This window comes from Cervus elaphus, chromosome 9, assembly GCF_910594005.1.
Source record: "Cervus elaphus chromosome 9, mCerEla1.1, whole genome shotgun sequence".
NCBI classification, from domain to species: Eukaryota; Metazoa; Chordata; class Mammalia; order Artiodactyla; family Cervidae; genus Cervus; species Cervus elaphus.
Genome location: NC_057823.1, coordinates 79,537,650 through 79,565,169, shown reverse-complemented (window position 1 = coordinate 79,565,169; position 27,520 = coordinate 79,537,650). Strand labels below are relative to the sequence as shown.

The 27,520-nt window shown below is 40.6% G+C and overlaps 1 protein-coding gene across 1 annotated transcript in view; it reads right to left on the bottom strand.

Moving 5' to 3' along the window:
* The window catches only part of TENM2 (teneurin transmembrane protein 2), a 1,355,200-nt gene that overhangs the window by 1,007,002 nt on the left and 320,678 nt on the right, over window positions 1-27,520 (bottom strand). Inside the window, exon 4 of the mRNA XM_043913490.1 lies at window positions 19,476-19,775. Within this exon, the coding sequence (XP_043769425.1) occupies window positions 19,476-19,701 (226 nt within the window). The 5' untranslated portion in view covers window positions 19,702-19,775. The remainder of the gene's footprint in view (window positions 1-19,475; window positions 19,776-27,520) is intronic.

Sequence of the window (27,520 nt, the reverse complement as noted above, 5' to 3'; positions counted from 1 at the left end):
CTATTCTGGTACCAACCCACTGGGATCAGAGAGCGAGAGGACAGAGGTCTTTGTTCCTCCCGTTTTCCTTTGTGGCATTACATCCACGGCCAGCTTACCTGCCTCAGTGCCGGGACACAGAGTAGGAGGATATTAGAGGCAACAGAAGCATTCTCTTAGAAAAGTGATTTTTTTTTTTTTGTTTTTAAATTTAAAAGCACCTCCATACAGATAAAGATTTTAGCTCCTATAAAACTAGATCATTTAGAACTCTAGGCAACCGGTAAAGCGTCTGTCTGCAATGCAGGAGACCTGGGTTCCATCCCTGGGTTGGGAAGATCCCCTGGAGAAGGAAATGGCAGCCCACTCCAGTATTCTTCCTGGAAAATCCCATGAATGGCGGAGCCTGGTAGGCTACCTTTCATGGGGTTGCAAAGAGTCGGACACGACTGAGCGAGACCTCCTCCAAAGATACATTTACTATGTGGCGAGACTGGTTTTAGATGAGTTTGAGCTCTGACTGAGCAGGAATACCCCACCTCCCTGCCCCTACTCTCACCTCTGCAATGGTTTCCCTTGGTTTCTCTTTCAGGGGCTACTTTCACAAGTGCCCATGTTCATGCCTAGAGAAATGGAAATCGCTGAATGCCATGGTCTCAGCCTATGATGTGGCAGACTTATCTCTTAGAGAAATGTACAGGCAGAGCCTGATGGCCTAATTACATGGGGGGCTTGGTGAGATTTGAGCCACAAGAAATGCTGCCTCTCCACTAAGTAATAAATGGAATTCGGAGTTGGGAAGTTGACCCTGCTGATGGGTGATACTGAAGGGCTCTGGTGAGGGGAGAGCATGGCACACCTTGACACCAGGAAGATCCAATGGCTTTGGGGAGTCCTGGGCTCAGTCTCCTGGGCTGGGACAGGCTGTCCCTCAAGATGTCTCCATCAACACAGGAATGTGTTTGGTGTCACAGGGATTCATGAATAGAGTTGTAGAGTTCCCAACCTCTTTTGTCACTACACTTTTCACTCACAGTAACAATCTGGTAATAACAAACACTGTTTATGAGTTATTTCACCATTAATAAAGTTTATCCCCAAAATTACACTTTGGAGTAGGTACCAAGATACCAATTGTATACAGGAACACAACTTCACCCCAGGAAAACCTAAGACTTGCCCAGCATCACATCGCACGTGGTGATCTGGCATAGGCTTGAAGCTCTGTCTTTCTGTTTCAAATTCTGGGTCCTTTTACTGGTTTCAAGGAGTTTGGAACATCTGAGTTGTTGGAAAATCTGTGCAGAGGAACAAGTCAGGAGGGAGGCAGGAGATGGAGAGGCAGGCACTGGGGTTTCTTGGCAGGCTGGAGCTCTGACTTGCTCTGATCCAGCCTCTCTGTTCACATATGAAACAGCAGGAGAGAGACAGGAGATAAAGCCTGTGAGGTAAGGTAAGGACACAGCAAGGAGCTGGCGGCTGCAGCAGGCAGAGAAGGGCTCAGCCCATCACTTCACAGAGGTCTCCTCTGGGTCAGAGAATGCAAAGGCACCAGCCAAAACCGATAACAGGGAGACGAGCTAAGGACCACCATTCTGTGGTTAAAATAAATAATACTTGCATGGATACTAGAGAGCAAAGGGAACATTCTCCTGCCTGTGCTTTGTACTTTAAAAAAATACTTTATTGACTTATTAGGCTGCACTAGGTCTTAGTTACTGCATGCAAACTCTTAGCTGGCATGCAGGATCGAGTTCTCTGACCAGGGATCGAACTTGGGCTCCCTGCTTTAGGAGCATAAGGTCTTAGCCACTGGACCACCAGGGAAGTCCCTCCTACTTTTCTTTAACCACATTAATACAGACCGATTCTTTACTTCACGTAGAATGTAAAACTCACAAATGTAAAACTCAGCTCTATGAATGCAGGGAAGGAATCATGAACTTGACCAGCAGGTGACCGAACGGGATGAACCTTGAACTGGAATGTGGGAGGTAGTGTTCTAGCTTTAAACTTAGGAGTTTGCGTGACCTCGGCCACCAGAGAAGCCCCCGAGTCTCAGTTTTCTTATCTGTCAAATGAGTGGTTTGAAACAGATGGTCCCCAAGGATCTGCCTGGTTCTGATATTCTCCAGCTCTACTGCTTTTGAGCGCTTCCATGCCCTTGTCGTCCATGGCTTCCAGAGAAATAGCATCTGTCACATCAATGACACAGCATTTGTATCCCTCCCTTTATTTTTCCTCCTGCTAAGGTGTTTTAATCCTGACAGTATAATAGAATAAATCACAGCCATCAGAGATGGGAGTGACACTGGCCACACACATTAGAGATAAACAGTCAAAAATCACTCACCCGTGCCTTCCCCTTGGCCCGAAGCCTCTGCTGTCTGACAACACTAAGCCTGAACTATGATTTCCATCTGGCTGCACAGATCTGAGCACCAGAATAGCCCTCTGCACTGTCTTAATAGCTGTAATGATACTTTGCTTCTCAGCAGCCTGCCCGTCCAGACCATCTCAACATTTGGATTTGATTTCTTCCCTCCAGCAAGTATAGAGGAAAGTATGGTTTTTACACAGTCAATCAACAAACATTTCCCAGTACCTACAAACAGCAGCCACTTAAGTCAGACTGCGTAAGTTTAGCTCTCTTCCATTCCTTTTATACAAAGTGCCTGTCCTGAGTAGGGTAGCTAAACCCTCTAAAGCTTGGTTGTCCTTAGGTATAGTGATGATTCTCATGTATGAATCTCATAGGTTATAATGAGACAGTAACAGTTCAGTTACTAACATTATTGTTACAACTCTTTTGTCTCTGCCTTAAGCAAGAGGGGAGTGTTATGGTGATACATATTTGGGGAAATGGATAATAGTGACAGTAAGCTCCAAAGAGACAGTTTTCAGAATAACTGGTTGGCCTGGGGGCTAAGTCAGTCATGCAAGTGGCACATTTTCAAGATGAGCTGTTAGCCACTTTCATGTTTTGTTTCCTCAACACTCGGTTTAACTGGAATTTCTGCATCTCTGTACAAAATCTACCTGTGAACTAGAAGCTGCGATAGTCCATACAACCAGGGATGGTTATGTTTTTTGTATGACAGAGGACTTTCTGGTCTTTAAAAATAAAGATTCTTCTCTCTTAAGGAAAAAAAGCTGTGATACATCAGAGTTAACTCAGCTCTGAAAAGCCAAAGAATTGTTGTTTGCTAAGGACAACTGAGGAGTGAGAAGTCAGTACTCACTGTGTGTGGAGGGCAGTGGAGGCCAGCGGAGGGCACGTGGTTTGAGACAAAGAACAGAAGGTTGGACCCACTGATCCAGAAAGTAAGACTTACAGATAAAGGCCAAGATTGAGTTGGAAAATGCTTTCATTATGCTCCTCAAAACGTCTCTGAAACTTAGCAAATCCAGTACAAGAGGTGAGCTTATTACCCTTCATGTATGAATGAACTCAGAGATTCCAAACGTCCATCAGACACATCTGAATCTCACGTTGGGCTCAGGATGCTGTTTTCCTTAAGCAATCCTAGATAGCTTTTACCTATTTTCCCTGCTGACTTTCTAACTAACTTAGGATCTGTTTCCCACAGAGAATTCAGGGCTTTCTCTATGAGATAAATGATAAGACACTGCTCTTCTGCTGAAAATACTCCAGTGAATTCCCACTGTCCATTCCGTTTAAGTTATTTATGATTTCTGTTCCTGTGTTTCCATTTTTAAAATTAGGGAGATATTGAATGCATATGGGTATGGTACATGGAAGAACTCCTGGCACTTCATAAGTACTCAATCAAAAGTATTATTATTAGAAAAAATAAGACACAACAAAACTCTGTGAAGGAAGGTACCTTTTGTTCATTTCATTCCTGACCAAACTCCTTTATAAACTGTGTTGAATCTTTTCCATAGATTGCTGAATCCTTCTAATTCTGTGAAAGACTGAAAGCAAGTAGCTTACAGTACTAAACTACTGCATAATTTAACATTCTTTGACTAATCATTTTCCTGAGTTGTAAACTAAGGTAGAACAAAAGCAAGTTGTTCACAACTACATTAATTTTGTGTCTTTCACGGGTTTGTGATCAACTTGGTTGAGTTTCCTGAAAAGGGTTAATAAAAGGACCTTTTAAAGGTGTTCTTAGATCTGAGACTGAAATTATAGCATGTGTTATCATTGCTTTTTTTTTTTTTAAGCCACCCCGTAAACAAGAAAGACACGTGCTTAGACGATCTAGAAAAGAAGCAAAATCCATGTTGGCTTTCACTCAGGGTTTGGCTAAAAATATATCATGACGTGCAGGGCACAGGCATGTCCTAGAAAGCTCTCAGGGTACCAGGGCAGCCAAGAGGCAGCTCTGGCCGACCTGGCACTAAGGTTACTTGATCGTGCCTGAGGAGGTGGGGGGTCTGGCAAAGCCAGCCCTGAGTATAAAACTGAGACTTCCAATGTTCTTTCTCAATCTTTCATGGCCAAACTGAAACAACACAGGGGAAAAGCTGCCCTGTGGGGAGGGGGAAAGAGGATCTGTGGATTGGAGGCAGAGCTGGGAACTGGATGTGATCCCTCCAGCTTCTAATGTGTGATGGGGATTCCTCGTTCAACAAATCTTTATTAAATGTCCCCATGCACAGCACTCTGGCTGGTACAAAAGGGGAAGGAAAGATGCATGAGGCATTGTCTTTGTCCTCAAGGAACTTACAGGATAAGCTTGCTATTCTGCACTGTCTGAGATCTGATAAAATGGCTTTCAAGGGGAAACAGCAGTATCAGGTTTGTTAGGCATGTGGTTAGGAATCTCTCATGCACTACAAACAGCAAAAACAACCTAACAGGGAACTCTGTATTTTTACAACTTTTGTATAAAACTACTCTAAAATTAAAAGTTTATTAAGAGTTTTTGAGAAAAACAACCAAAGAAACAGGAAAACAATCACATTTCTTATGTAAAATAACATCCAAAAAGCAAATCGCAAACCTTCCAAAATTTAGTAAGTACCAAGACACATCTCTAACGAAAGCTCAATGCCTTCTTTTTAGATCAACCATTTCCCAGGTAAGAAGTCTTACACTGACAGCTTTAGGAGCTACACCTTCTCTACAGTCTTCCTTTGGCCTACATGTGACTCCTCCAGCAATTTAGCTGCCAAAGGCCTTAACTCACTTTGCCCTGTAAGCAGAAGCTGAGAAAAATTCTTGTGGATAGGTATATTATTTGGGATGTGATTAAAAGCAGCAAGAGTGAAGGACAGGATGAAAAACAGGATAGGAGGGAACAGCAATACAAGAATCAGTTGTAGAGTTGGCCATTGCTGTGGGTGTTTAGTGACAATGGAGGTGGACCCTGCCAAGAAGCTTCAGGCTGTGCTTCTCAGGACAAAGGGCAGGGGCATTTATCCTTGGCTTCCTACCCATTGGCTTCTGAACTTACTGGTCAAGGGGGCCCCACATCTGCCAGCGGTGGACTTTCTGACACGCCATTTTTCCTGTCTTTAAGGGCATTTAGCACTTTAGCATCAGAAAATTGCAGGGCAGGAAATGAGGCCAGCTTGTGTACAGAGCCTCCCTAAACTGCCCCACAAGTGGCCATTCTAGCAACATGTGGGATTAACATATACACATTACTATGAAGAAGAACTAAAGAGCCTCTTGATGAAAGTGAAAGAGGAGAGTGAAAAAGTTGGCTTAAAGCTCAACATTCAGAAAACTAAGATCATGACATCTGGTTCCATCACTTCATGGCAAATAGATGGGAACATTGTGGAAACAGTGGCTGACTTTATTTTTCTGGGCTCCAAAATCACTGCAGATGGTGACTACAGCCATGAAATTAAAAGATGCTTGCTCCTTGGAAGGAAAGTTATGACCAACCTAGACAGCATATTAAAAAGCAGAGACATTTTATTTTGTCAACAAAGGTCCGTCTAGTCAAGGCTATGGTTTTTCCAGTAGTCATGTATGGATGTGAGAGTTGGACTAAAAAGAAAGCTGAGTGCGGAAGAACTGATGCTTTTGAACTGTGGTGTTGGAGAAGACTCTTGAGAGTCCCTTGGACTGCAAGGAGATCCAACCAGTCCATCCTAAAGGAGATCAGTCCTGGGTGTTCATTGGAGGGACTGATATTGAAGCTGAAATTCCAGTACTTTGGCCACCTAATGCAAAGAGCTGACTCATTTGAAAAGACCCTGATGCTGGGAAAGATTGGGGGCAGGAGGAGAAGGGGACAACAGAAGATGAGATGGTTGGACGGCATCACCGACACAATGGACATAGGTTTGGGTGGACTCTGGAGTTTGTGATGGACAGGGAGGCCTGGCGTGCTGCGGTTCATGGGTTCACAAAGAGTCTGACATGACTGAGCGACTGAACTGAACTACTATACAAAAAATAGATAACCAACACGGATCTACTGTATAGCATAGGGAACTCTACTCAATATTTTGTAATAACTTATATGGAAAAAGAATTTGATAAAAAGAATGAATAAATATAGAACTGAATCACTTTGATATATACCTGAAACTAACACAACATTGTAAATCAACTATATTCCAATAAAATTAAAAAAAGAAGTAATGTGAATCACCAAAAAAATAATTAATAAAATCTGAGTATTTTATGAAAATGAAATCCACATTTCTCAATTTTCTTGAAAAGCTGAAAGATCTAACAACACTAGCCCTGAATTCCCAAAGGCACCAAATCGTTAGAGCTGAGAGGCATGGCCCGGACATAAACAATCCAAATCAGGACAATCTCCACCATGATATACAGGTGAAAACCCAGCCTGCTTGGTTCCATGATCTTACCTTCCCTGTGAGTGTCGGACTTTCAACCTTATTTGAACTATTCTCAGGCTTAATAAATATTCAAATCAAAAAGCAGGTAGGAAACCACTGTTAACATTACTCTTCCTTACTGGCTTCACCTTTCACCATACATGTAACCTGCCTGTCTTTCTTCAATTCATCATGACGGCTTTGGCATTGAAGATGGTAGATCAAGGGACACAATTAATTGACTATGTGCTACATTTCAAGGCAGGTGCTCAAATTAAACCTGTGTTTAATGCTTAACAGAATATACAATGGGAAGCAGGAGTTCTGGAGGAATTCAGTCCCCTTAGTTCTTGTGACTTGGAACAGGGAGACCCTGACATCACAGAACCTATGATAAGTAAGACATCATCAAATAGCTGCTCATTATTGATTTGATTTGGAAACATGATATAATGTGCTTCTGGCTGTACAGTATTTATGAATCAAAGCCCTCTAAGAATTAGGAAAAAACTGGAATTAGGGGCTTCTGCATGAAAAGTGAGATTTCAAGTCACTATGCTGAGTACTAGGCCCTGTAAGCTTGGAATGCTATCAGTTATCAAAGAAACTGTTACTTTCTGCAATGTGTCCTTGTTGCACTCAATCCTTTGAGATGTTTCATTTATGTAAAAGTACCGTTTTAAAAATACTGATGCCTAGATCCAAACCTGCGTCTCTCCCCTGCTCCCCTGCCAGAGATTTTGATTGAACTGGCTTGGGTGTGGGGACTTTTGAAATTCAAAACTCCCCAGAAGAGGCTAATGAGTGGCCACTGGTCCAGAGACAGAAATGACATGAGGGGGTGGCCCCACTTGCTGCTTCCTCCCTGCTCAGCTAGGACATCTCTGCACTCTGCTGGAGCCTCCCTGCTGTTCAATCTCTGGGCTTGTGAAGCCAAAGTGTTAACTGGGTCACCTCCAGGCTGGGCTTTTGCAACGGGCAGAGATGGGGGTTAGTCTGTGAGCATTCACTGCATTGCCACTGTGAACTAAGGAACATTTGATCCTGAGGCTGCCAGGTGGTTGGGAACCTTTTTAAAGTCGATAGTGTCCCCTGCATTTGCAGTCATTTTGAGAGGGATTTTTGGGAGCTATGGATATTTACCTTGCGGTTGACTGTTTCTTTTTTTTTTTTTTGAGGACATTAAAGTAATAGTCCTCTCTTCTGTCAATGTTCCAGCTACAGCAAATAGATCCATAGAAACAAATTTAATCCACTGGAATTACTCTTTAAATAAATTCAACATTTTGGTTCACAGAGCTGCAAATAAATTGACTGCTTTAATTCCCCATATGTGGAGTGGACCTGAACTGTACAAGGACAGACTGAGAAGCACCTATTATATAGTCAAGGTGGCCATGGACGAGGGGGAATTGAAAAGGAAGCACTTCAAACTATTTTTAAAATAAAACACATCCCACTGGGACAGTGACTGCCCGATGCCTACTATTCAGAAATCAGGGTGAACAAAGAGAAGCTTCACATTTGGTGGTTCTGGCCAAAGAAAAAGCTCTGGAAAAAGGAGGAGAATAACAGGTCCAGCTAAGAATATAACAGAGTCCCTCTGAATTTTCTCTGTGTAGGTTTTTTTTTTTTTTCCCCCCAGAAAGATCTTCCCATCCTAGAGAAAATGTGTTAAAGATAATTCTCATGGTAAGTTTGGTAAAATATTCCAATTATTATAAAAGGCTATTGGACATTATTAAATAAGTCTGTGTTGCACTTATTTTTAATATCTTTGTGCACACTCGGTATTTGTTCTGATGGCTCCCAGCAGACATTTATTACTAAAGTAGATCTGACTTGAGGTTGAGTGGAAAGGAAAGCAGTCAGTGTGGAAGGAATTTTGAGTAACTTGGTGCTATGATGGAATCCGGCTGCAGTAAAATGAGAGGGCTTGTGAAATATATGTGCCAATTAAGAAATGAATGTGAATTCACGGTGGCCAGACACCAGCCCCTTCCCCTTCATATGTCCCTAGAGATGCTTCTGGAATTGCCAGAGCTGAAAATTAAATTATAAACCTAAAACATGACACTGAAAATGGAGTGTCTCCTTTGATGATATCGGCATGATGATTCATGAGTGGGTGAGCCAGCACCCCTTCTGAACTCAAGAGTGCAAAGTATCCTGAGACAGGCATAGGCAATTACCCCACCCCTCACAGTGACGTTTTTCTAAAGCTTCTGGTCTGAATTATATCCTGCCACCAATCACAGTGCACCAAAGGCTCCCTACACATATGACACAGTAGGTCCCTAAAGAGACAGGACTGCAGTATGTAGCACCAGCCTGGAAAAGCCAATACTGTCACTGGATTGCCAATACGCAGAAAAAGCAAATGGTAGTGAATTTCAACATAGGCGTGTCAAAGTGTGTTGCAGAAAACTCTTGCAAGTTGGCATTTCACAACATGAGATTTGATATTGCCATGCCAGAGATACACAACCCAGATTTCTAAGCAGATTCCTTCTGTGAGTCATGGTGCTTTAAATTCTTCTCATTAGAACAGGAAACAAACCACTAATGGAAATAAATTCTCTTGTCACTGCCTCCATGAGTCAGAAAACTGCACTTTGCTTTGAAGAAGAAAAGTTAAAATTTTACATAACCTCCTGCTCCTTCTGCCTCTTTAACTCCGCTTGCTCTTTGCAAAGTCTGGATCATATAGGTCACGTAGTCTCAGAAAGTGGGGACTTACAATACTAGGAGCTGAAGCTTATCTCACTCACCCTTGTCCTGCTCTTTGCAATTGCCCAGCTCCTGCAAACCTGCTTAATCTTATGCCTGTCCCTGTAAAGGTCAGGCATTCCCCTCCCCAGTTTGACTGCTGTTCCTGCGCATGAGAAACCCCTTGGTTTAAACCAGGCTATCAGCAGCTAGTGTTGTCCACTATAGTCTGTCTATAAAAACTCTGCAACCCCTTTGTTCAGGCTCAGAGCTTGGAGTGTTAACTCCTCTGGGCCCGCCGGCATGATAAACTTGAGTTCTCCCACTTTCTGAGTGTGGTGCTTGGTTTCTCGAGTACTGGTTTCTGCAACAGTTTATCTCCTTATTTGTGGGAGTCCTAACTTCCCTGTGCCAAGGTTTCTGAGTAACTCATTAAGAGGTAACGACAACAAGAACGGCCATGGAGGGCCCGTGGAAATCAGAAGGCTGAGCTTTCTTCATAGAGGGCATCTGAAGTTTAGGCCTTGTGGGATGAATAAATCTGGAATAGGCAGGTAGATAGTCTACAAGGAAGGAATGGACACAGGAAAGTTCTGGTCGGTTTTGCAATGGCAACACCCTTCAGGGCCCTGGCATGTAACCTAAGAGACTACAGAGAAGGACAGGTGTTAAGACAAAAAGCAGCCATGGCACGTGTGGCAAATGGGAACCTGATGGAATGGCTGTGGGCACACCCTTGAAGTGTCTAATGCAATCTGTAGACCAAAGGAAACACAGGAGCCAAGCATGGCCTGTGTGCATTGACTTTGTGACCTGTGATCTAGGGAGTAAAATGGAAGCCAAGTCATTGTAGTGGCATGGGAAATATAACAGGTGTTGTTTTATTTATTTTTACCTGGAAGGAATGCTAAGTGAAGTTTAGATGGACTCAGTAGAGTATCTAAAGGAATAAGTTTTTTTTTGTTTGTTTGTTTCCATTCTCTTTGCAGGATCTTCTTCCTGTCTATTGATTGATTACCTGTGTTCTCATGTGAGCCCACTATTTCTGCTCCTTGTACATTTTTTCTTGGTTGATCACACCAAAGTGAAAGTGAAAGTCACTCAGCCGTGTCAGACTCTTTGAGACCCTGTGGACTGCAGCCTGCCAGGCTCCTCTGTCCATGGAATTATCTAGGCAATACTAGAGTAGGTAGCCATTCCCTTCTCCAGGGGATCTTCCCAACCCAGAGATGGAACCCAGGTCTCCCACATTGCAGGCAGATTCTATACCGTCTGAGCCACCAGGGAAGCCCAAAGCGTTCCCAGTGACAATTAGCAAAACTAATTAGAATGACCACTTAGTTTCTTCACAAACAGCTCTTCTGTAGCAGTTTTTAGGCTGGATCACACCAAGTCCCATAAAATTATTTAGCTGGCATCTCCTCAATCTCTATCCAGCTCAACTGTCTCAGCAGAATTTCAGAGTTGTACATTCAACTGTCTATTAGACACTGACATGTGTGTGGCCTGAGGGCACCTCAAATTCAAAAGGTCTGCGTTATACATCCTATCTGAACTTACAAACGGCCCATCCTCAGTGATAAGCAGGAACATGCAGTCAGCTGCCATATCCAGAAACTTTAGTGATGTTCTTGACTCTACTTCCTTCCCTGACCTTGCTTGTCCCACGAATTGCCAGGAAATATTGATTTCATATTCTCAACATCCTCTTGCTTTTGCTAGTCAAGTTTCCAATTGGCAGAAATAAAATATACACTCAGGCATGTGCTCAAATCTGGTATGAGTTCATGATTTATTTAGCCAATAAGAGAAAATGAGCAATGTGTTATGGTCACACAGAGGGGCAGCAGAGAACACATAAATCTTTTCCTATGTTTTCTTTGCCCTGGACTCATATGAGATACTCTGTTGTTGGTGCCATTCTTTGCATAGACAAACCTAATAAGACTGAGAAAAACATTCAAATTTTTATAATACCATATTTTTATATGCTGACTTATGTTGCTATTGCAGGAAAACTTGAAGTAAAATTTTAGAGATTTCCACTTTAAGGGGTTATTTACAAACAATGATCTTTTTTGATTCTTAAAGTGATCTTGGCATCAGGAAGCCAATATTCTCTTTGCAGGAGAACATATTAGTCAATGCCCAAGAGAACCAGATTAGTATGCCTGTCTCCCACTTGTATAGGGTCCTTAAAGTCAACCATCTCTGTTCCTCAACAACATTTCTCAGATCATCTCTGTTATCCCAGTTTAGGGCACGAGGCTCCCTTGCTTAAACAAAACACAGCCTCCTACCCCACCTCACTGATCGTCTTGTCTCCCTGTAACATACTCCATCAACTGAAGCAAGCATAATTTCTCTGAAATGCCTTCAGGAACCAGTTTCTCCCTTCCACTCCATCTCATATGTCCCCACGCCACATTCAGCTAACCCGAACTTCTTTTATATCCTTAGAACAACTCATCTTTGTCACATCCAGATATTTGGATATGTTATATCTTTTGCCTGAATACTCTTTCTTGCCTCTTAGATCACCTAACTCCTCCTCATCCTTCAAGAGTGTCACAATTTCTGAGATCCCTGATGCACAATTCTGGGTGAGATACCTCCCCAGAGCCATTTAATATTTTCCATTTTTCTGTGTTTATCAGACCAAATCTAGTTTTATGTCTATTATATTTTTCCTCTTTAGGATTGTGAAGTTTTGTGAGCTTAGTGGTCATTTTGCCTTATTCATTGTTGAGCACCATAACTTAACACAGTTGCCTCATGGCTACTCCTTAAAAATAAGGCAGTGTTTTGGAAACGCCAGACTATCCATTATACAAAAGAAAAAAAAAAATGTTAGGGGAAAGACTAAGGGAAAAAGGCAACTTAAATGGTGAAGCAGAGGGACAATATTGCAATGTTGGAAGCTTCCCATGGGTTAGGAAGCTTGGGACTAAAATAAAATTAAGAGGGATAATGGTCACGATATAGTGAAGATCAATATAGACTAGCAAGAAAAAAAGAGTCTTAGCAGACTCTACTAAGAGGCACATGTTGGGATACCATTCCCCCAAACTGAGGTTTTGGTGGGAGGGTGTGGTGGGGAGGAAACAGACATTGAGGAAAAGACAATTACGTTTGACACATGATTTTTTAAGAAAAATATTCCAAAGGCAATTGGAAAAGCAGAAATGGAGCTTGGAAAGACCACATGTGTTTCATACTTGAGTGCTGCTAGTACTGGGGACATGGTGGTATTTCTTACCTATGTTTGATATCAGGACATTTATTTGCTATACAGCATTAATGCCATCAGGCCTAGGAGGTACTCACCATACGCCACCTCCAGGTACAGGACAGCCTAAGCCCAAGACACGGCCAGCTGAGGGCAGAGTGACAGAGGCATGACAGGGCCCCAGGCCAGGCCCACCTGAACCCTCCTTAGGAATGTTCTGCTGACGACTGCCAAAGACTGCTTCCAACGGCGCTGCCCAGGGAAGAAACCTGAGAGTGGGGTTAACAACAGACGTCTTTAAACATCGTTTCCAGCGAAAAGCCAAGTAAAGAGAAGGAGGAACAAGATATGATACGTGTGAGGCCATATATACTTCTGGATTCTCCAGTGATGTAAGACAAAGCATCTGATTTTTGCATAAGTTAATTTCAGTTGGGATATTTTCCTGCTTTTACTTGTAATTGAATGAGTCTTGAGAAAGAGAAGCTGTGAACGCTGACATTATACAAACAAGGCTGTTTTAAAGGAGATGCCGTGGAGAAGAAAGAGGAGACGTCACAGCTGAACTGGAGAATTACCACGGGGGGAAATAAAAGCAGAAAAAGGAAAACAATTCAAAGAAAGTTAGATCTGAAGTTGAAGGCAAAATTGACAATAGGTAATTACTGAAAGAATAACAATTGGGAGACAGGAAGATTGTAATCTTAGAAGGGCAGAGAATATCAACAATGAAATTCCAGAAAAGCGCAACTCTCTAAGTGACAACGACTTCAAAGTATTACACGTAGCATGATGAGAATGAATTCATTTTCATCCAGAGTTTATATGTATAAAATCTTGTAATTTAAACCCGTTTCTCAGATTTACATGCCAATTTTATGCTATAAAAGCCACATCTGTTAAAACATTACATCCAATGCCACTACCTTCAAGCATTTTTCTGTTCTGTTCTTTACTTGTAAAGCTGTCTGACTAGCAACTCTACAGTGTGTTGGCATCAGCTGCCATTTCTGAGATGGTATCTTTCATTCCTTTCTAAAAATAAGGAAATAATCTATGAGTTATGCTCATCTTCGGGAGCAAAAGGTATGGTGTGTGGGGAGTCCAGCAGCTGGAACAGAATTTCTGGCTTCAAGGAGCCAGAACTATTGCAAGTCACAGGAAACAAACCTAAGCAAGGGGAAAGGGATATTTGTGTTGCACACAATATTGTAAGGTTAGAAAGAGGATGATCACCACTTTTGCTTGCTATAAGATTAAAATGATAGTAATTATAACTGTTAGCATGTATTCAGCACTTATTAACAGAAAGATAACATCCACAGCATGATATATGCATCATCATAAGAAAGGGTCCCGATAATCATATTGGTGGAAATGTTTAAAAGAACAGAAAATAAGACTTAGACAGTCTACATTCTCTAATGTGATCAAGGTCACACTGCTCGAAGACATCGATACTGAGATTTAGACACAGTTTAACTCTGGGTCTGCAACTACTCTCCCATATGCCTTTCAGATGAAGCAACAAGCATTTGAGTTAGCCAGCAAGAAGATAACAGATCATTATCCACTGAAGTGTTATAAATTATCTTTTTTTCAAGTTTTTTTTTAAAGCAACAACATAACCAAACAGTAAGAAGTATTGATAAAATATTATTCTCAGTTGAAGTATGAAAAGAAGTCCTGCCTAGGGGTAGAAGAATAAATGGAATGCAATCTCCTAAAGCTACTGGTCAAGTCTTCCAGATATTTATCAACCAAACTTTTGAATGTCCCTAAAATGTAAAAGTTTATCATTACAGGTAAATTAAAAGGCTAGGGTTTTCAAAATAGAACCTAAATGGTGCTTTGGGTACAGTGGATAAGTAACTATATTAAGACTATGGTATAAACAGAAATGCTCACACATTTCCAATGTACTTCAATAATTAAAATATACATTCATTGATACAGGTAACCGCTTGAGTTTACTGGTTTGTGAGTTTTCAGATCATTAGCACATGTTAAAGTTATGCTATGCCAAATTACACAGAGAAGAAATGTATTGCCCAAATTATTTTAAAGATCACAAGAGTGAAAACTGGTTTATGACATGCCAAAATCAAACCTAGTCTCAAATGCATATGTGTTATGTGTTGATGTATTTTTACAGGGTTAGTCAAATTATTTCTCTGCTAGATCTGATGGAGAGAAGTAATACAAGCAATCTTTCAAAACTCCAATCATCCCTCAATTCTTTCTTCAACCTTGACCCAAACAGACAGCCTGAGGTCCACAGAAAAGAATTTAATCTCGGCCCCCTCTCAAGAGGCTTACATTACCAACTGGAGAGGAGGGCTGTTTGAGGGATGAGCAGCCTGGTGGAACTCTCTGATACACTGGGCCTTGACTATAGCCCAGAAACTCTGCTCACCTAAGAAAAAGTATTTAGACAGGGACCCCTTGCTTGGTTAGTGTTCCAGAATGAGAGGTGGTGCATTAAAGTGATGACCTCAGGGAGGGCAAAGAATTGGTGCTGACTAGCCTGGCACACATATTGACCCTGGAAACTTTTTCCTACAGGAGTGGGTTGTGGAAAGGTCTTGTAGGAAGGAAGGTTTCCAAGGAGTCTGGGATAGATAGTTGTGCACATGGAGGGGAGTGGGCAAGAAGAGGAATCTAAATCAGCAGTGCTGCTGGTGGTGGAGCTCATTCTAGGTTCCATTATAGTTCCTATACTGAGAAAGCCTTATAGGTGTGTTGACACCTAAAGGTTTATACATTGAATTTCACAGCCTTTGACTGAGGCTGAATGTCTGGTTTTCATTGGTTTACTTATTTATTTGAGAAGTACTCAAATGCGTTGGTTTAAACATAGCTCTTGAATCCAGCTTCCTGTATGGGAAACTTGTCTCTAGTTCTTCCTATGTTTGTGACCTTGGCTGATTTCTTTAACCTTCCCATGCCTTGCTTTCCTAATCCAGAAAAAAATGGACTAATAATAGTACCTACTTTACAACATTTACTATGAATATTAACTGAGCTACTACAAGTAAAGTGCTTAAATGGGCACCTGATGAAGAAAATCTCCATGACTGTTAGCCTTAGCCATTACTCTTTGGTGATTATCGTTGTTGCTATTCAATATATCTGAAGACTATATAATAATCCAGGTGAAGCACAGTATTAGACCAGATTCAGAAGCACATAAATATGCAAAAGCAGAGTTCACATCTAACTTCAGGCTCTTAAGCCCCAGGAGGATGTCTTGTGTATCACACTGCTCTACACCCTAACTTCAGGGTCCAAAACGACAAGCTGATACAACCTGGCTGAGAACTTGGCTGACCTGTATTATTCAAAGTGGCATCTATTTCACAGATCAGGCTGGGACTGGGTTTGCCCAGGGATCAGACCACTGGTCACTTTTGTCAGGTGCATTAACTTTCAGACCACTAGGATGCTATTTAGTGCAGGATTAGTCATTTACTAATTACTAATTACTCCAGCGGCCACAGACCTAAGGTCAGTCATTTTCTCCCTTCACACCAGGAGAATCCAACATAATAGAGGCCAGACAGGTAATTTGCATTGTCTCTTCTTAGGAGAGACCCACAGGAGAAGGAGGCAGGAGGAGGATTCTGTGTTGAAAGCAAGCGAAGGAGTTTTACTTTGACGGGCATTTCCATAAGCTTCTCAGGGGAACTTGTGGCCCATCTTTCCTGCTGGGACCTGGCAGGTTCTCACATTTGATGCTTACTGCTGGCCAGCTGGGGAAACTGGACAAGGTCTGACCCCAGCTCCTAATCACTTCTACTAGCTGGCAAGTCTTTTCCCCTCTGAGCATCTGGAGAGTCATCCGACTGTGTTTGCCAAACTTGCTTGCAAGTGAGAAGCGTGTTTGTTTTATGATCGCTGTCTTGGGTTTTAAATAAGAATACTGTAGGAGATGATCCTGCTCTGATCCTTGCTAATGTACCTCTAGGCTAATAAGTGCTGAGATGATCCTCCTCTTTGATTTCATGAATAAGAAAATAAAATGGGAAATGTGTGACATTTTAAAAAAATTATTGTTATTACTGAGAGTAAAATTTGTTTTAACCCTCTCTGGAGTGGCTAAGTTTCACACTGAAAATGCCGCTTGCCAGATTGTATCTCCTGTTCCTCCTCTCCTTAAATATGTGCTTATTTACTTCCTGCAGAGTTCAATTTTAGAACCCATCAAAGTAGATCCACTCAGACTGACTACATTTTCATGCATAAATTCATAGATGTCTTCAGAAGGAATTGCACTTGCATATGCAAATACTTCCAATGCCTTTTCATTTCTACTTTTGGCCTGCACAGTTTTTAATTCATGCAAACACATTACACAAACAAATATGGGCTCAATAACAACACAAGGCATGTGTGAATTGTTAATTGCAAAGCGAAGGGTTTGATATGGCCAAGCGACTTTCATTATTATCAATGGAGAGGAACAAGATTAAACAGGAAGAATAAAGGTATATTTGAAAATAAAATCCCAGGCACTTGGTTTCATTTTATGTAAATATTAATAAGGGAAAAGGTGACAGGCAAATCCACAGTTCAACAATAATCTAGGATCTTCAGCTCAGTGCACAATGATCAGAAGCCAGGATGCACCTTTAATGAGACTTAGGAAGGAGAGGCCACATTTTAGCCCAGAATCATGAGAAACAAAAACATACGCAATAATATCATAAAGGAAATAGAAAACACAACAGAAAATGAAAGGCCGTCAACCTTGTTGAATGTGCATCACCTTTCAAAATATCTCAGTCTTGTATGAGAGACACCCCTGGAAGCAACAGGCAGGTATCTTCATTTATCAAATTGGATAGTTAAGCCTTCCCTTAATTAAGCTGTGAGTCCTCGTTTTTTTTTTCTTTCTAATTTCCACTACATGCACTTTGGGGTCTGGTGAGAACTTAACAAAGTAAAACACTTGTTGAAGTTACTCACAGATCAAAGACATCTGATACAGAGCAATTTTCAAGCAACCCTCCTCCCCTTGTTTGCAATGTGTTTCATTTACATGCAGTTAACTCAGAAAATAAGAGTGAAGATTAAATAACAAGTGCATTCTGCAAGGGTCTACAAAGGCAGTAGAGATAAAATTTTAACTGTTTCTCCACTGATTTTGCGGAATGTTTTATTAAATATGAAAGGTGAAGCTAGGCTAATGGAGGAGCACTTGAGAACACGATTTTTTTAGAACAATCACTGGATTAAAGGAGATATACATATATATTACAAATAAGTAGTGTTTTCTAAGAAATAAACAAAAGACTAAGCAAGCTAAGCTAAGGAAATTAAGAAACCAGGGATGGAATTTGAAGCTTCTATAGACTGAATGTTTGTGACTCTCCAAAATTTGTATATGAAACCTAACCCTCAGTGGTATCTGGAGGCGGGGCTTTGGGGAGGTAAGTGAACGACAAGGGTGGAACCCTCATAAGTGGGTTTGCTGCCCTTATAAAAGAGGCCCCAGAGAGCCCCCTTGCCTTCCGCAGCTTTATGAGGACACAGGCCAAGATGGCCGTCTGGGCCAGGGAGTCACCTCTCAGCAGCGCTCAACTCTGCTAGGGCTTGACCGTGACCGTCCCTGCTTCCAGAGCTCTGCCAAACTAAATTTCTGCTATTGGTAAGCTACCAGTTCACAGTACTTTGTTATAGTGGCCTGAAAGGGATAAGACACAAGCTAGGGTATCTAATGAAGAATTAAATTAGTTGCAACACTTACTGACAGGGACAGAGAACAAGAACTATAGAATCCGTATTAACACATGAGGCAGTAAACCAGCAGGTAGAACCTTGACCCTTGGCGCTGCAGAGCACCCCTTCCTGGTGCATTCACTGCAGTTTTGCGTGTCCACTGGTAATTCTGCTAACACTTTATGTAAATCACATACAAGGCGAGGCTGGTACACAAAGCATAAGACCTGGAGCCAGCCAGGCAACTTAGACACACTGCCTCTCACACTGTGCCTGAGTCCAGGCGTCCATACATTCACAGCAACTCAGCACAAAGCGATAACAAAATTCCCCATGGATAGTGACTAAGAAGAGAATGCCAACTGTTAGTGCTTAGGATGAAAACATTCTGCTCCCCAAAGAAATCAAAACTGTAGAAGAAAATTATGTTTAGGTGAAAGCAGCTGTGGGAATTATACCAGTGGAATTGGAATTGACCTATACTTCAAAACATTAAAAACATGTATAATTCAGAATTAACACCACATATTTTGGGGGGGGAGAGAAATTAAAGATTATTATATGGGAGGGGAGTGGAGAGAGATTCAAATATGTTTTTATCATTATACGATTTGTTCAAAGAGAATATAACCGAGAAGCTCAATGTGAGAAGGAGGAGAAATCTGAACTCTTAGAGGCTTGTGTCTCAGTTTCAAGGAGAATAGTTTAAAAATCACAGATAATTCCATGTTCCTTGGGACTGCAATCCATGATGGTCACAGGGATATCCCTCATGGACCAAGGGTCTGCTTTCTGTTACATCTGATCAAAACCTACCCTGGCATGTCTCCAAAAGTATCCAAACTGTCAAAGGATTGAAGTATCCAGGACAGAAGAGGCCCTTCTATGGTCCCCATAGGAATCTGACACGGGTTGACAAGAAGATTGTTCTCTTAAACTACACTTGAATGGAGAGTTAATGTGGACCTGCTTTGCTCCCTGTTTTCACCAACCTCAGTCATCCATGTGCAACAGCGCAAGCGAGACAGCGCGGGCCCTCGGCGTGGGCAGCCCCACCTACCTTGTCTTGGGAACTCGTCCGACTCCCGGTGAACGAGGTCTGTCACTCGGTTGCCATAGTGCATCCTGCTGTCATGATCATAGGCCTTCAGGGTCTCGCTGGAGCTGTAGGACTTCTGTGTGGGCACACGGCAGTCTTCACTGTCCAGGGAGGAGCTCGTGTAGCGACACTCCTTGCCACACCGTCCCCTGGTCAGAGAGCGGTGTCGCCGGTCCTTGACATCCATTATCTCAGGTCTGGCAGAAGGCTGATACTTTCTGAAAAGTCAGGCCGGGGTATGGGCACTTGTCACGTGGCCACCTAGAAACATCACAGGAGAAAAACTCAGACTATGATTCTAAGAATTACTGCCTTCAGTTCTGATTCATGCTTTGACTCAGATCAAAACGCACAAAGGCAAATTTGGTCAGCGCTGCATCATCTCTTCTGCAAATGCTTAATGTATACTTAAACAATCAGCCTAAATAGAATCACTCGATGCAGTAAATTAATTCCCATGCTATTTAACTTAATAGATTTGAGGGGAAAATAGTAGCAAAATAATTCATATTTTTATTTTCTATGTGTGTGAAGGTGACATGGCAAGTCTGTCGCTCTAATGAAAGATCTTACTATGAAGTGGTTCAGAGTAAAACTGATTTTATCTGACTTTAACTGCTTTCTCTTTTTGCTGCTGAAGGACTAGGGAAAAACACCAAAATTAAATAAATACAAATATAATAAAGATGTAAAAGGCAAAAATATATGCTGATGATGCTTTTAATGGTACCAGGTCACACTGGACCACATAAAATTTGCCTGGCTGGTTATGGAGAATGATAATATAAGGCATTCTTGACATGCAGTCTTCCTCTGACTTATTTAATGAGCCTTCAGCAAACTCCTCATCTGGTTTATCTTCTTGGCAAATCTGATTCCTGGACACACCTGGTCCTTTCCCTAGTCACCTGCCAACAGGACATCTTGCTCACAGAGGTCCAACGGGCACAACCACATGGCCATCTACCTAAGCCCACCCTAGTGTCCTTTTCACAGGTGGGATATCCACTGTGGAAAAGAAAAAATGGGGAAGAGCACTGAATGCAATAGGTAAGTTGATGGAAAGAAGCCTCTCCAGCATATGATCTGGCAACCAGGGAGCCCCACAGTTTGACATCCAGGACCTAGAAATGTAGACAAACATCACTCAGAAAACTCTAGCCTTCTGCCGAGCAAATAAGATCAACACGCTTAGACGCCTCCAAGTTCCAAATGATAGGCTCTTATTGATTTCATCGGCCATGCAAAATAGCCTAGACCACAGGGCCAGGGCCTGGACAAAATGGAAAAACATAAATTTAATTAAAATGGCAAATACAACCCAGAGCCAGTGTAATGATTTTTCTCCAGGCTACTGATGCTCACTGTCTCCTCAATATGTCAGAATGTACTTGGGGAGCAGATCTATAGTTTGGAGCCCCTCTCCTCTTCTTTGGTTACTTACCACACTGCAATGGGATGCTTGTGTATACCAAGGGACTAGCCTAAATGTGTAGCAATGTGGAAGGCATCAGCCCCAAGACAGCAGAAGCCAAGTTATCTCTTACTTGTCCCTTCATACCAAGAGGTCCTTCTGGATCTCAGAAACCCTCCTAATTAAGACTATTTGTGTACAGTATCAAACATTGCCTGTAATCGTGAATAGCTTTGTTTGACAACGGGCAATGAAAAAGAGGACCTATCTGTGGTAAACACCAAGCAGAGTCGAGCTGTTGCCACAGTCACTTCAAAAAACTTAAATTCTCAGTTTCCTGGAGCCTAGTCTCCAACTTAGGAAGCTGAGAAGCATCTTTGAGAGTCACCAGTCAAGACTCCAGGACCTGCTTAGAGAACAAAGGTGGTCAGCGTCAGCATGGAGTTTTGGGGGCTGCACCAAAGATTCCAGTGTCTTAACATTAGTAAAATTTCTAGATGTTCAAAAACTTCTCCTTTAACATCCAACATGTGATCTTAACATTTTAGAATCCATAGTATAGGCTGGTTGGAAGCATGGCTATTGTAGTCCTGCTGGATATCAATCTCATCATGACCACTGACTAGCCAGAGCCCTTGTAAAATTCAGGTTCTCAACCACTGAAAACAGAAAATAAGTATTTACAGATTAGAGTATTTATACAAATTAGATGGGACACTATGGGAAAGCTCTCAATATGCTGCCTAACACATGGTAAGGGCTCTTGAAGAAGTAGTTTTTTTTTTTCCTCCTCTGAACGATTAAAAATAATTTTTTGTCTTAGCTAAGAAGCTGCAAATTTGCATAAGACAAAGATAATCATATGAATTCCTGAAACTCAAACTTCTAATTATAAATGTCAATACTTGAACTACATACAGATAAAGGAAGACTTTTAGTGCCTATTAAGGATGTAGGTCTGGAGAAGTAAATGGCAACCCAACCCACTCCAATATTCATGCCTGGAAAATCCCATGGACCAAGGAGCCTGGTAGGCTACAGTCCATGGGGTCGCAAAGAGTCGGACATGACTGAGCGACTTCACTATACTATACTTTAAGGATGTAGGTGGCACTAATGCTAAAATAATCTGCCTGCCAATGCAGGAGACAAGATGCAAGTTTGATCCCTGCATGGGGAAGATCCCCTAGAGAAGGGAATGGCATCACATTCTAGTATTCTTGCCTGGAAAATTCCATGAGCAGAGGAGCATGGCAGGCTACAGTCTCAGCTCAGTTCAGTTGCGCAGTTGTGTCCGACTCTTTGCAACCCCATGGACTGCAGCATGTCAGGCCTCCCTGTCCATCACCAACTCCCAGAGCTTATTCAAAATCATGTCCATCGAGTCAGTGATGCCATCCAACCATCTCATCCTCTGTTGTCCCCTTCTCCTCCTGCCTTCTATCTTTCCCAGCATCAGTGTCTTTTTAGAGGAGTCAGTTCTTTGCATCAGGTGGTCAAAGTACTGGAGTTTCAGCTTCAGCATCAGTCCTTCCAAAAATACTCAGGACTGATTTCTCTTAGGATTGACAGGTCGGATCTCCTTGCAGTCCAAGGTTCTCTCAAGAGTCTTCTTCAACACCACAGTTCAAAAGCATCAATTCTTTGGCGCTTAGCTTTCTTTATAGTCCAACTTGCACATCCATACATGACTACTGGAAAAACCATACATAGCTACAGTCTATGAGGCTGCAAAGAGTCTGACCCAACTGAGCACCCACACAAGGGTGTATAAGATTGTGTGCACTAACACTGAGGAGCTACAAGTGTTCTAGGGGAAGAAGGGTTGGCTGTTCTGAATGTATTTTATCATTTTTCTCTCCTCTGCTTCACTGTGAGTTTTTACTTTTTAATGTTTTCAGTGTTCCTAACTCATGAAATCCTATCTCCTCTAATTTGCATCATGCTTTGGAAATTGGGCTGACTTTCTATGTGTGCATGTATGCGATTTTATTTTACACATATTTTTAAAAATTATGCTCTAAGTGGGAGCCTAAAGGCTTATTACCTATTTATAAAGTACAAGAAATTTAATGTTTGGACATTTTGACATCTAATTTGGTTGCCTAGTGATCTTTTCCTGCTAAATTTCTCTTTCTTGCTTATGCCCTTGATAGTTCAGTTTGTCAGCAATGTCACCTCCAGATAAATGATAGACATTTATATAAAATGAGGTAAGAAAATGACAAATTTTAGCCAGGGAAAACTAATTTCTTAGAAAACTGAGCAGAGTATACAGACTGTTGGACTCTAGACATTTTGTATTTGGTCTGCTTGTTATTTAAAAATTAATTTTCAATAAAAAAAGAGACAAACCAGCAGAATTTATATTAAAATCTGGGTCCTGAGCTTATTATGAAAAATCAGGCAGTCTAGAAATTCCCACTTTCAAAACGATTGGACAAGTGTACTTCTACAAATTTTTTTCCCACTAGGTATAGCTGAAGACCCTATACATTATATATAAAATAACAGTAGGAAGAATCTGAAAGGTAGGAATAAAAGACAGACTTACTAGTGCCCTCAGGACCCAAGGAACAAAACTGTTGTGAGTTTCCGAAATTTTTTTTTGCCCTATATATTTCATTCTTGGAGCTAAAGATATTGTCAACCCAGTAACAGCAATAGACTCAGACGATAAAAATTCCAACAAAATCCTGCTGCCTCTAGCCAAAGGACATTGAAGGGGGCAGCGTAACAAGAGAGGAAACATTGAGATGCTAACCATCTTACCGCAGCCAGATAGCACAGGAAATTCAGTAGATCCCATCCCCACCTTCACCAGCAAAAGCCAAGTGTGGAGCCTAGATTTCCATGCTTCTGAGGAAGCAACAAGCTACCCCAACCCCAAACAGTGGATTCACAGAAGGTTAAGAAGGCAGATAGGATTTTCATGCCTTACAGGAAGGAATGCGGTCACCTTCTCCTCAGAGGGGGCCAGCCTGGCCTTCCAGCCTCATTGGGGGTGATAAGGCACCACTCTTCTCTGCTAGGGCGGTATAGGAGCAGGCCTAGTGGAGACCCAGGACTTTCATCATTTCCCAGGGGTAATGCGTCCTTCTGCCTACCGTTGTTGGCTATTGGTGCTAGCAGACATCATGTGGGGAGGAGTAAAATTTTACCTCACTCCTAACCCTACCACCAGGGAACTATCAGTGGAGGTCTAGTGGGGAACCAGAACTCCCAACTCTCCTCCTCTCCCAGATCCGAACAAGGAACTCTCTGCCCTGAAGTGCTAGCAAAGATTGAGTGAGAAACCTGGACTCTTAGGCAAAAGTAGCAATGATGAGGCAGGATCCCTCATCTTACAGAGCAGTGTCAGAGGAAACCAGCTACAATAGAAGGTTTAAATAAGACACAGACTCTCATAACATAATACCTCAAATGTCCATAGTTCAGAAAACAAAACAAAACCTATACCACCAAGAGCTAGAAAATTTTCAAACTAAATGAAAAAGGTTTAATCAATAGATACCAACATTGAGAAGAGACAGATGTTAGAATTATTTGACATACATTTAAAAACAGCCATCATAAAATGCTTTGACAGTGATTTAAAGCACACTTTAAACAAGTTAAAAAAAAAAAAAAAAAAGGAGGTCTCAGCAAACAAACAGAAGATACAAAGGAGACTCCAATAGAAATTTTAGAAGTGAAAATTAAAATAGTCAAAAAAAAATTAATAGATGGGCTCATGAGAAGAATAAAGAGATAGAAGAGAGGATGAGGGAACTTGAAAACTGAACAATGGAAATTACCCACTCTATACAGTTGGTTAAAAAACAAACGAAAGAAGAAAAAATGAATAGAGCCTTAGGCACCTACCTATAGAATGAGAACAAAAGATTTAATGCTTATGTTATCAGAGTCACAGAGGAAAAGAAAATGAAAGAGGGGCAGAGAAAGTGCTAAAACAGTAGCTGAATACATCCAAATTTGTAAACACTCAAGATGCTGAACAAAATCTAGAAGGCAGTGAGGAAAAGCGATACCTTACTTTTAGGGGAAAGCAATTTGAATGAAAGTAGATTTTTTCTCAGACCATGGAAGCAAGATGGAAATGGCAAAACATTTCTCAAATGCTGACAGAAAAGAAGTTTCAACCCAGAAACCTAGATCAAGTGAAAATATCCTTCTAGAATGAAGAAGACATGACATTCTCAGATGGAGGAAAACTAAGAGACATTATGACCAGCAGACTTATTCTGAATAAATGTTGAAAGAAGTACTTCTCTAAAACAGAAGGGAAAAAAAATCTTGTAAATAATGAAAGAAAAAGTAAGAAAAAAGATATATATGCTTAGCAAAAATATTAATAAAGAACAAAGACTCCCTCGAGTTTTCCAAATTACTTTTAATGGTTGAAGTAAAAATTATAAAATTGTCTGATGAGGTTTTAATATATGTAGAGGTCATATTTAAGAAATGATATTATAAATGAGAAGGGTAAAAAAATATAAAGGGAGGTAGGGTTTAAACAATATAACTGGTAAAGTGATGAAAGCAGTGAACTGTGATAAGATATGTAGGTATAATGTAACAGCTAAAAAGACTATACAAAGGATGCACTCAAAAACAGTATACATAAATCAACATGGAGTTCAAAAAATGTTCAATAAACCACAGAAAAGTAGGAAGAAGAGAAAAATGAAAAACAGAACAAGAGCACAAATAGAAAACAAAGAGTAAAATGGCATAATTAAGCCCTAAAATAACAATAATTATATTAAATGTAAGTGGTCTAAGTACACAAATTAAAAAATAGAGATCTTCAGAATGAACTAGAAAATACAACCCAACTTCATATTGTCAACAAGTAAGTAAATTTAAATATAACATTGCAGGCATGTTGAAAGTAAAATGAAGAAAAAAGAGATACAAAGTTAACATTAACAAAAAGAACGCAGGAGTGACTGTTAATCTTAGATAAAGTCTACTTCATAGGTAAAGAAAATTATCAGAGATAGAGAGGGGCATTATATAATGATGAAAGACCAATCTTCCAAGAAGTTGCAATTCTAAATATATATGTACAAAACAAACAACAACAACAACAAAAAACATGCAAAGTATATTAAGCAAAAAGTAACAATTGAAAGGAAAAATATATAAATCCATAGAGCTGGAGCTTTCAATACTGGAATTTTAACAACTATAAAATCAAGACAGATACAGAAGAATCCCAAAACACCACCAACTAACAAGCCCTATTGAACACTTACAGACTATTCCTCCCAAGGGCAGATTGTTACATCCTTAAGTACCCAAGTAACATAGCCTGGATTGTAAAACAAATCTCAAACTGAAGTCATACAGAGTATGTTCTCTTACCACAATGGAATCAAACTGAATCAGTAATAGTAAGATGAGAAGAAAATACCTAAACACTTAAAAACTAAACAACAATTTTCTAAATAATTCATGGACAAAAGATCATCCAAGATCAAAATATACATTAAAGTGAAGGAAAAAGGTAATATAACATATCAGAATTTGTAAGAAACTGTGAAAACACTGCTGAGAGAGAAATTTATAGAACTAAACACATTCACTGGAAAACAGGAAAAGTCTCAAATCAATAATCTAAGCTTCTAGATTCTAGTAAAAGAAGAAAAAACTAAAACTAAAAGTGAGAAGGAAGAGATTAATAAAGAACCAAATTAAATAAAACTGTACACATATAAACAACACAGAAAGGCAATGAAACTGGCTGCTGCTTTGGGGGAAAAAGTCAATAAAGTTGACAACATCTGGCAAAGTGACAAAGAAATGAAGAAGACACATGAGATTTCACTAGACACCTTGACGGCACAAACAAGATTCTTAGAGAGTACTTCAAAGAGATTTACAAAAATAAATTTGACAACAAAGATGAAATGGACCAACAACTCAAAATCCTAAGACTATGACAATTCCCCTAATATGAAATATTAGATCATTTGACTAATTTTGTGACAAATAGAGAAATTTAATTTGTAATTTTTAAAATTCACATAAAATCTCATGCCCAGATGATTACACTGGAGAATTCCATCAAATGTTTCAAGGAAAATTAACATCAATTCTACAAAATCTCTCCCAGAAACTAGAATAGGGAGCACTTTATAATTCATTTGATGAAGCTGCTTAAACATAACTAAAGACAGTACCAAAAAACAAACAAACAAAAACCCCTCCAAAACTAAAGACCAATATTTCCCATGAATACAGATACATAAATTTTCATCTTAGCAAATATAAGTCAATGGTATATAAAAATAATTATACATCCTGACCACATAGGATTTATTCTGGGGATGCAAGGATGGTTCAGTATTTTAAAATATCAGTGTATCCACCACATTAAATAAATAAAGAAAAATCAGTGAAAAGTACAAAAAGCAGCTGGCAAAAATCTGTATCTGCTCGTGATAAAAACTCAAACGAAAATGGTAGAGGGAACTTCCTCAACTTGATCAAGAGAATCAACAAAAAAATCTACAACTAAGATTATATTTAATGGTGACAGACTAAATACTTTTCCCCAAGGATGGGAATGAGGCATGGAAGTTTC